The sequence below is a fragment of the Vicugna pacos genome, chromosome 9, assembly GCF_048564905.1.
Source record: "Vicugna pacos chromosome 9, VicPac4, whole genome shotgun sequence".
Lineage (NCBI taxonomy): Eukaryota > Metazoa > Chordata > Mammalia > Artiodactyla > Camelidae > Vicugna > Vicugna pacos.
This window is the reverse complement of record NC_132995.1, coordinates 57,188,815-57,198,974: the sequence shown is the minus strand read 5'-3', so window position 1 is coordinate 57,198,974 and position 10,160 is coordinate 57,188,815. Positions and strand designations below refer to the sequence as shown.

General features: G+C 50.3%; 1 protein-coding gene across 1 annotated transcript in view; it reads left to right on the top strand.

Moving 5' to 3' along the window:
• Positions 1 to 3,604: 3,604 nt before the first annotated feature.
• The window catches only part of PTGFRN (prostaglandin F2 receptor inhibitor), a 69,749-nt gene continuing 63,193 nt past the window's right edge, over positions 3,605 to 10,160 (top strand). The window contains exon 1 of the mRNA XM_072967930.1: positions 3,605 to 3,971. Coding sequence (XP_072824031.1) covers positions 3,923 to 3,971 — 49 coding nt within the window. The 5' untranslated portion in view covers positions 3,605 to 3,922. The remainder of the gene's footprint in view (positions 3,972 to 10,160) is intronic.

The window sequence follows — 10,160 nt, the reverse complement described above, 5'->3', positions numbered from 1 at the left end:
GGAGAGTTCTGGGCATCTAAGAACATTCTCCACTATCTCCCATTTCAGTCTTTTGGGGCAGAGGTCACAGAGCATAGCCCTCGGCAGGACTATGCTTAACCCATTCCAAACAGATGAAGTCTCTTTCTGTTTTTGAAACTTGTCTGACGGGCATTCCACAACTTCCCTCACGGCCTCACCAATATTAAATGACTCTCACTCATCAGGAAATGAAGCCCCCCCCCCTTTAACTCTTAACTCCATTCTCTAATTCTATGATTAAGTCTTAAGATTTCGTTTTGATTAGCAATCCCGTTTAACTTCAATAGGGGAAACAGACAACTGGATACCATAGAAGGACAATTGAATGAAAATGATTAGTGGAATGAAATGTTGCTGTTGAACACACTCCTGTGCTGGCCATTCTGCTGAAGTAGTGTCAGGATCATCTGGAGTGTGTGTGTGTGTGTGTTTGTGCGCACACGCTGGTGGAGGTAGCAAAGATAACATACCAAATCTAGGGGAATCTTAAGACAATCAGCAGATTCATTCACTGGGATCTTTTAATATTTCCATGTTCACCTTTAAATAATAAGATGATTTTACTGATCTCTGCAGGAAAATCTGTTAGAAGTGAGAGTGTGAGACCCTCAAGGGGTTTTTAGGAGGCAGCACCTGCAGACAGACCCGTGTAATCAAGAGGCAATAATGGCTGGCTGCTGTGACCAGAGCCTCTGGGGGTCACTGATTGGCCAAGGAAACTTGCAGAGGGACTTACCTCCTTGGGGATAGGTGTGGGTCAGAGGTGCTGGAGAGTGAGCCTTCCTGCCCCAGGCAAGGATATAGACTAAGCAAACTGAGAACAACTGGTTGGGGCAAAAGCCTTACCTGTAGAGGGGGTTACTCACTCTGGCATATAAAAACCTTTTGCAATAAAAGCACCACTGGATTCCAGAGTCATGACTGAACAAACTGTGCTGTCTGCTTCAGGTGTGATGTTCCCTTAGTTCAGAACGTATTTTATCCTTTGGTAGTAGGGCTATCAGAGGATGTGGTGTTATGGCCAAGCACCTGGAGTTACTCATTTACCCTCACTTTCTGCTACAAAAACGTCTGTCTTGAGCTGACTCATAACACAGCTCATAACCCACCACCAACAGGCTACCCACTTCAGTCCTCATTCTACTGGCCCTGCCTGGACAGTCTTATTTCTTCTGTCTGTTTCCACAATTGTTAAGGTGCACCATTCATTCAGCAACACCTGGAGGTGGGGAGGGGAGGGAGAAGAATCCCTACCACCTTAAATATACAACATCTCTTGTAAGCTCATTCCGACACCTCACAGCTAAAGACCTACTGATCATTCAAGACTCATTTCTCAGTCATCCTCTCCAAGAAGCTTTTTTGGACAAGTTTCCCCAGGACTGACAACTCCCTTATGTCACAACCGTCCCTTGCAATGCAGTTACACCTGCGAGGTCAGGATGCACAGGCTGCAAGCATCTCAAGGGCAGGAATTGTCATATTTCCCTCTGTATTCCCAGGCTCTATCCCAGTGCCTGGCACTAATTCACTCTACAAGTATTTATTGAATAACTATCTTGTGCCAGGCACACTGCCAGACTTTTACTTGTTTGTTAAACAAAAGAGTTTTTAGCAAACATCAAATCTGCAGTAAAATAGGGGGTATAAAATGGGACTGTGACGGTCTCTCTGGCCCTTCCAGATTAGACAGAGATGGGAGCTGTGTGTATGTAGTCAGCTTATGCTGATATAACAAATATCATAAACTGGGTGGCGTGAACAACAGACATTTATTTCTTATGGTTCTGGAGGCTGTGAGGTCCAAGATCAAGGTGCTGGCCCACTCAGTCCCTGCTGAGGGCCTCTTCCTGGTTTGTAGACAGACGCCTTCCTGATGTATCTCACATGGCATAGATACAATCTCTCTCATGTCTCTTCTTATAAGGACACTAATCCCATGCATGAGGGCTCCATCCCCAGGACCTAATTACCCCCTAAAGAGCCCAAGTACCACTGGAGATTAGAGCATTAATATATGAATTTGTGGGGGGGGGCACAAATATTCAGTCCATAGCATGTGCTAAACTGAATGTGATTAAGTACCAGAATATGCTTCGGCCGTTAAGCACTGTGGGTAGTTGAGAAAGGGAAAGATCTGAGCTTCTGGAAGGGCCAGGCCTTACTGTTCTCTGAAGCTCCAGCTTCTCACAAGGCCTGATACTACGCTTGCATGTAAGGTTGGTTGAATTAAATTGAAAAACTTCCCAGAGAAATTCTAGAGGATTCTGTGGGAAGGGAAGTGGAAAGGAATTGTAGGCTGGGTGAACAGCATGAAAACCTTGGTGACAAAAATGAATTTAAAACAATCTTTTAATTGTGTTAAAATATATATAACATAGACTCTACCATCTGAACCATTTTTAAAGGGTGCAGTTCAGTGGCATTGACATTATGGCCCCACCAGGGATGAATTTTTAAGAGTCTCCTACAGAAGGGCTCGTACCTGGCTAATGGCACATTTGTTAGTGGAAATAAGAAACACTTATTAGTGGAAAGAATGATGCCTTAGAGTAAAAACAATGTTCCTCTCCCCAGTTTGGGCAGTTTCCCATTAACATCTGTGATTTGTTTTGCATATGCTAATAAAAGGCTGTGGTGTGGGGGTTGGGGGGGCAGTGCTGCTCCCTGTAGTTTTCTTTTTTTAGCTCATTTTTAAAACCTTTTTTCTTCCTGTATGCTTGAATCATCTTTGTGAAGTTTTAAACAATGAACACTAATTTTTTTCCCCAATAGTGGGCCTTTTGTATTCAAATCAAAAGCACAAAACCCTATTGTGGAGGTAAAAGGAAGCTTTATTGGCAACCAGTTGTGTCCACTTAAAGCAATAAATATAATGTCTAAAGAATACATTCCATAGAAGTACTGTAACTATTAATACACTTGGGTTCCCAGTTCGCTGCCACCCCCCGCCCCCACCATGGGTCTATTTGTGGGAAGCGCTAATCAGTGCCATAGGCACCCCGGAGAAGGAAGGAGGCGGGCGAGGGGAGGGGAGGCCCACCCAGCCTCAGGGCAGTGGGCAGAGCAGAGTGAGACCTGGGTTCTGGTCTCGCCACTTCCGCTGTGAATCCTGCGCAGGGCATCCAAATACTTAAGGCCTCTTTACCTTGGAGGCTGGAATCCCTGGCCTTGAAAGTCCTTTCATCTCTTTCAGTCCTATCCCAGTAATTTTTCACAAGGGCCAAGAGACTGGTGGCTGGGAGCTTAGCTGGGATGAGTGGGTGAATGTGCGGGGACTCAGCTAAGGGAATAGTAGCCACGCGTGGGTGACTCCAGAGTGATGGAACTCGGGGTGGCTCGGAATGCAGCTCAAGCGATGGGATTTCCAGACAGAGTCTTCCCAAGGCCAACTTTTAAAGGTCGGAGGAAAGTTTGTCGCGGGGCGGGGGCCCGGAGGGGAGAGCGGGGTGGGCTCCGACGCCTCCTCCCCTTTAAGCGGGTGGCCCCGGCGCTGCCTCCGTTACCTGGAGCGGGGAGGGGCTTGGGAAAGTTTGTGTTTGTTGCTGGCAAAGCGCCGGATGGGAGGCGCGGGCGGGCGGGCGCTGCGGCTCTTCCCTTCTCCTTTCGGGAAGCGGTCGGGGCTGCACGCTCGGCTCGGCGGGGCGGCTCCGGCGCCCGGCTCCCGGCTCCCGGTGCCCGGCCGGCTGGCGGAGGAGGGCGGAGGCGGGCGGGCGGGAGCGGAGCGAAGGGCGCACGTCCGCCTCAGCGCTGGGATTTCTCGGCTCGTGAGGAGAGCGGAGCAGGCGCGCGGCCCAGGCGGAGGAGCGCTGACTCTGGAGCAGCCGGAGCTGGAGGAGGAGGAGGAGGAGAGGCGGCGGGGAAGGAGGAGGAGGGGGAGAGTCGCTCCCGCCCGGCGAGCATGGGGCGCCTGGCGCCGAGGCCGCTGCTGCTGGCGCTTCTGTCGCTGGGTGAGTGCACGCGGGGCCCGGCGGGGGCGCGGGGGGCTCGGCCGGGCGCGGCTGCCGCGCGCGGCCTGGGGCGCCGAGGGTGCCGGGGCGGCTCCTGGGAGACCCGGCCGGGGTCCGCGGGCGGCGCGGCCCGGCGGGCAGCGGGCGCGGGGCCGCCCGGAGTCGGGCGCGAATCCGGCCGGGCTGCGCGGGGTGCGAGCCGTCGTCCTCTAGGCCGAGCCCCGTCCCCACATGTGCGGGGGGAGTGGCCCGCGGCCGGCTTCCCCCGGCCCTCCCTACCTGTTAGCCGCCGGCAGCCGGCTCACCTTGAACTCCCGGCCCGGAAGGTGCCAGCGGTCCCGGCCCGCGCCCCAGCTCGGGAGCGGAAATCTGCGGTTTGATCTGCCCCGCCATGGCCGGGACCGGCCCAGCCGCGCTCCGCGCTCGCTAGCCCGCGCCCAGCTGCCTTTCCAGGGAAGCCGGAGGACCCTCCAACTTCCTCCTACGAAGGTCACGGGTGGCCCGAGCGCTACGATAAAAATTGGTGTGCGGGTCCCCCGTCTTGTTCCCTGTGGCTCGATCTTCTGCCTCAGCCTTCTCCTACAGCTCCACAGCTGCCTGGCTGCAATTTAGACACAAAGACCTAGGAGCCTTGGCTTCGTCAACTTTTCCTACCTGTTACTTTTTCTCCCTTACTGTCCCCTGCCTTCTACCCTCTCGAAACCTTGGTGCCTCTTGATTTTTGGCCCAGCGCCCTTCCCCAACCCAAGGAATCTTTGGTGGTTTTTTTTTATTATTATTATTTTTCCCTCTTTATCTTCCCTCCCCACCCCTCCATCCACAGGCACCATCTTCACTTCATCTAATATGATTATATGAATATAACCACTTGGTTATCAGCCACAGAAATCCATCTGCTTATTAAGTGCCCACCATGGAACACATGGACTGACTCTTAAATGCTTTCGTTTTCCTGAGTCCCTTTGGGCAGTGTGAACCAGGACTGAAGGAATCAGTGACCTGACCAGGGGTTTTCTTCCACACCCCAAGAGAGGGCAGGTCTGAATCTCTGAGCAAGCACGTGGTGTGTGGTGTCTGTCCCAGCCAGGAGGCCCCAGCTGCGCACAGGGTAAATGACTACAATGCACTTACGGTCAGAGGGTCCCAATGGAGGCCAGAGGGTCCCAATGGAGGCCTTTGGCAGCCGCTCCCCTCCTCTGGCATCAGGGCCCACACAATCCCAATCCCCATGACTCCTGCTCCTGGGGGGGCAGCCTTTCTAGCTACTAGTGTGTTTTCTTCCTTCACCTCTGAGGGTTTTCTGGAACTCACTCCCCAAGAGAGCTCACCCAGGCATATTGCTTTAGCTGCCACCACGTGCAGGACGCTTCCAGATCGTTCAGTAAATTTGGGAGCGTCTCTTCTGTTGTCTCAGGTCCTAGTGCTCTTATTCTCTCCCTTTCACTCCGGGACCCTTGTCAGCTTTCCATTTGTTGTACTCTGCTGGTGGGAGTCGTGCCCCTTCCACAACTGGCAGACGTGTCTGGGTCCAGCAGGGCCGTGGCCACTGTTGCACAGATCATGCGCTGCTCAACTCTAGGAGCTGCCGTTCACTTCATAGTCTGGGTGAATGACCCTCCCTAGAGTTGTGCTGGGCAATTCACAACCTGTGTACCAGTTAAGAGGGTGGGGCCAGATAGGGATTGGCAGAGAATGTCCGTGGGTAATTGTGGTAGGGGAGAAAAAGGGAGAGGGGGCAAAAAGAGACTGGCAAAAGCAAAAATGGAAGTGGGGCAAGCACAGCTTGGGGAAGTCTTGGATGTATTCCAATGTATCCTGCCCTGGCTGGACGTCTCGTGTCAACTACACACAGGGAATATCTGTGGTGTCTCCAGCCAGTGCCTTGTTCCCTAACAGTCCCTGAACTTCATGCTCCATCTGATAACTCTGCCACACGGAATCTCTCAGTGTGGCTTCACTGTGACCTCTGGGAAGCCCTCCCTCCCCTACCACTGTGGCACTGTTCTGATTCCTGAAACCCAATATGTTGATATGCTAGATCATCTTTCCTCTTGTTTGCATCCTGGACATAACCTTGCTGTCACTCTTTTCAACCTCCACATTCACACTGTCCCTCAATTCTGTCGCTTTTCCCATGGTGCAGACTCCAGCATCTTCTTTCCTTCCCGTATATAAAGCTATTGTCTTAGCCCAGGTTCTGACAGTTCCCCACACAGATCTTCCTGTTTGTCTTTTGCCTCCAGCCTCCCTTTTAAGTTCATCATTTTCCTAAAGGATTGTTTTTGGTGGTCCCACCTTGGCTCATTGGTTCCTTATGATTTCCTTCCGAGGATGTTCTGCCCCTTGTGTCCTCTCCCCTCTAGTCTTCTTTCTGATTCAGACTCATCTTTCTAAGTCACCTGTTTGCTCTCCATTACCTGGAATGCATGTGAACCTCCTGGCCTTTCCATTTCTCATGGCCTGGGAATGCCCCTCCTGCTTCTCTCCTCTTGCCTGTACATTCCCCCCCCAACTACTTCCTCCATAAAGCTTTCCTGACTGAGCCTACCTTTCACGATCACAACAGAAAGAGCGGGTTTTCACTTCCATTGCTGGCGTCTGACCTGTCTCGTCTATCCATTCAATGCAGCATTTCTTGAGTGCCTACTATGTCCATAAGAGTATCCCAGACAAATGGCCAAGACACAGCGTCTCACTGAGTGGTCCATAGGGATGGGCAGACAGTTAATAAAACAGCCATCTGCAAGCCAGAATGAAATACCTGACATAGAAACCCAGCTGCTGCTAGGAAGCAAGGGAAAGGATGATTAATTTTGACTTGGGATTGGGGTTGATTTTTGCTGAAGAAGTGACATTTGAGCTGAGCCTTGAGGGTAATTAGTATTTTGAAAGAAAGGATGGAAGAGCTTTCCAGGCTGTCGGGAAAGGCATCCAGTGTGGATGAGTTGGAAGTACCTGGCTCATTCAGAAAGGGCATGTAAGTTCCATGTGACTGAAGGTGGAGGAGGGGGATATCCTCGGAGGGCAAGCCAGAAAGGTGGGTTTGGGGTGGATCCTGATGGCTCTTCGTGCGCACCGTGAATGTGGGCTTGTGGGCGCTGCCACGCAGCCTGTGCCTCTCCCTTCGCAGCACTTCTTCATCTCACTGTGTGCCGTTGTTCCTGGTCACAGTCCCCAGCCCGATTATATCCCATGGGCCAGTGACCATGCTGGTCTCGTTCACTGTAGTATTTCTCTTACTAATCGGGTGCCTGGCACAGAGTAGGCATTTGATAAATATTGGCTAACTGAATGAATGCGTGGATACATCGTTTTACCTGTAGGTAATGGGTAGCCCTTGAAAATTTGCAGAGTGAGATTACTCCAACATGGCGATGTGTCTGAGGAAGGGCAGTCCCGTGGTGCGCAGCATGAATTAGAGAGTGGGAGCTACAAAGGTTGTGGAGAGGGATTAAGATACTCTCTTAATGTGTGTCTTTTAAAAAATTTTTGCAAATCCATCGGAATAGTTTTTAAACAACAAAAGCATCTATATTTTAAGATTCAAATACCGTAGAAGGATGTTATATTAATTGGGTAAGTTAAACTGCTGTAACAGACGCAAAGCACAGTGGTTCAAACAATAGAAGTGTCTTTCCTAACAGTCCTGTTTCCAGTGAAATGCTTGGGCCGGATCCCTGTTCCACACAGGCATTGTGGCTCCTAGGCTGATGACGGTTCTGCTGTCTTCAACCCCTGATTTCTAAGATCACTTGGGTTGTCATCACGCCTTTCCAGCCCCATTAAAGGGAAAGAGCACGGAGGAGAATATATCGAGGCTTCTTGGGCCAAGCTGGGAAGAAGCCCACATCTCTTCTACATACACACCTTTGGAGAGGATTTAGTCCTGGCCACACTAGCTGCAAGGGAAGCTGGGCAGTGCAGAGAGCCTGGTAGCTGTGTGCTAGCTACTGCAGGAGAAGACAGATGTGAGGGACAGCTCGCAGTCTCGGGGTCACTTATAAAGGGTATACGGTAAAAGGATGAACAGGCCTGCCCTGCCGCCCAGGCACAGCCACTCGTGTATAATGTACAAATGTCCGCAGAGTGAATATTTGTTCTTGTCTCGTAGGTCTACACAGGGCTGTGCACCTAACGGGCATGGAGTAGTAACAGCTGCATACCTAGTGTCAGGCTCTTACGTACATTCTCTCACTAAATTCTGACAACAGTGCTTTGAGAAAGGTACTGTTATTTCCTCCATGTTACAGATGGGGAAACTGATGCCCAGAAAAGTTAAATAACTTGTCCAGAGTCATACAGCCTCTCCATGGCTGAGCCAGCATTGGATCACAGGACTCAGATTTTGTCACCCCTAAGAAAAGGTTGATAATGGTTCCCCATAACCTTACGTGTGTCTCGCTTGAGAGTGGTTTAGGCGAAGGATGATAGTGGTTTGAAAGCAAAAGTACAGTTAAAAATAGGAAGGTGTGTCACAGACATAGTAAACAAACTTATGGTTACCAGGAGCAGGGTGGTGGGGGAAGGGGGTGGGAAGAGATATACTGGGAGTTCAAGATTTGTAGACACCAACTACTATATATCAAATAGATAAATAACAAGTTTCTTTTCTATAGCACAGGGAAATAATATCCAATATCTTGTAGTAACCTATAATGAAAAAGAATATGAAAAGGAATATATATATATGTATATGTGTGACTGAAACATTATGCTGCACACCAGAAATGGACACAACATTTTCAACTGACTATATTTCAATTTAAAAAAAAAAAAAGGAAGGTCTGGGATGAACACAGCCCGGGCACGGTTCCTGAAGGGAGGGGCGGGGCCAGGATGCACCTCACAAATGTGGCAGCTCTGTACCCCCAAGCACATCACCACCCCAGAGGAAAGGGGCCAAGCTGCAGCTTCCTCCCAGAAGCGCTGGCGAAGGGAGGCTGACAGGAGGAACCCCGGTGACTTTGTCCAGCTTAAGGGTCTCTGAAATGCTATCGCCTTCAGAGAGTCCTCGGTGCTCATTTCAGCCTTGTTCACAGAATTCCTGCATCTGCCAGGCTGATTAATGCCTGCCCTGGCTGTAATTATTCCTATTAGCTTGCCGAATAGGAACTCTGGTTGTCAGTGCTCACTCCTTACAAGGCAGCCAGGCTAGTGGGCATTTATATGGTTATTTCGTTTCCGTGCCGATCTGCTGAGCTGATTTCTACCCCATAGGTTGCATGTACATTTTCATAGCAGCGCTGTGTCTGCCAGTTAAATAAGGTGTGCTTGTCTGTCAATGCGTGTCTGCGTCTCACTTTATCAAACGAAGTTGGGGGAAGCTGTCAGGGCAGTTCCTAGCTCTTCTGTTTAATTGCCTTGGTTTCTTAAAGGCAGGGTAGCAAGGCCATTTGACTCTGCTTTGGGAAAATAACTGGAACTGGCAAAAATTCTTCATGATTTATCTTCTGGAAAAGGCGAAGTGCTGCAGTTGGCACAGTCGGTGCTTTTCAGATCTTGGAATATTTTCCTCCACACCAACTGTAGTCTCTGCGAAGCAGCAGAATTAGACCCGGTAGTTAACGCCGTCGTGGACCAGCAAGGCGATTTCCGGGAGGCTGGAGCTGATGGCACAGCAGGCACGTTTGTGTTCTTCGAAGGCGGATTTCTCCACAACACTCCCTGTGTGTTTGTGCTGGATTGTGGAGTCGCTAAGCAGCATGATTCAAGTTTAAGTATGATGTTCTGGGACCTTAATTGCATCCTGCTTTGCACCTTTATAAGCAGCTGAATGTGAGAGCACTTATATCACTCAGGATATTTCAGGCGAATGGAGAAGCAGTGTTTGGCTGGTGTTACTCTGTCTAGGATGAATTTGCCTTAGAACCGTGAAGAACAGAATTGTGCTTAAGGATTCAGGGCATATTTTAGAATGGGTGCTACCGTGGAATCCTAATGAAATGGAGGCCGTGTGCACACAGATGGCTTACTTCTCAGACCTTAAAAGTGACACCAAGCCAAGAATGTCCTGATAATGGCTCTTCCTTGGTCTCACTTAGGGCTGAACTGGGCCAGGACTTCCTAGCTTGTGGGCCATGGTAAGGGACCCACATGGGGTTCAGGTGGGCTGTAGGTGTGTCATGATACTGACACCCTCAGCCCCTGGCTCCCCCAGGTCAGAGCCACCTCAAAACCAGAAGCCCTGTC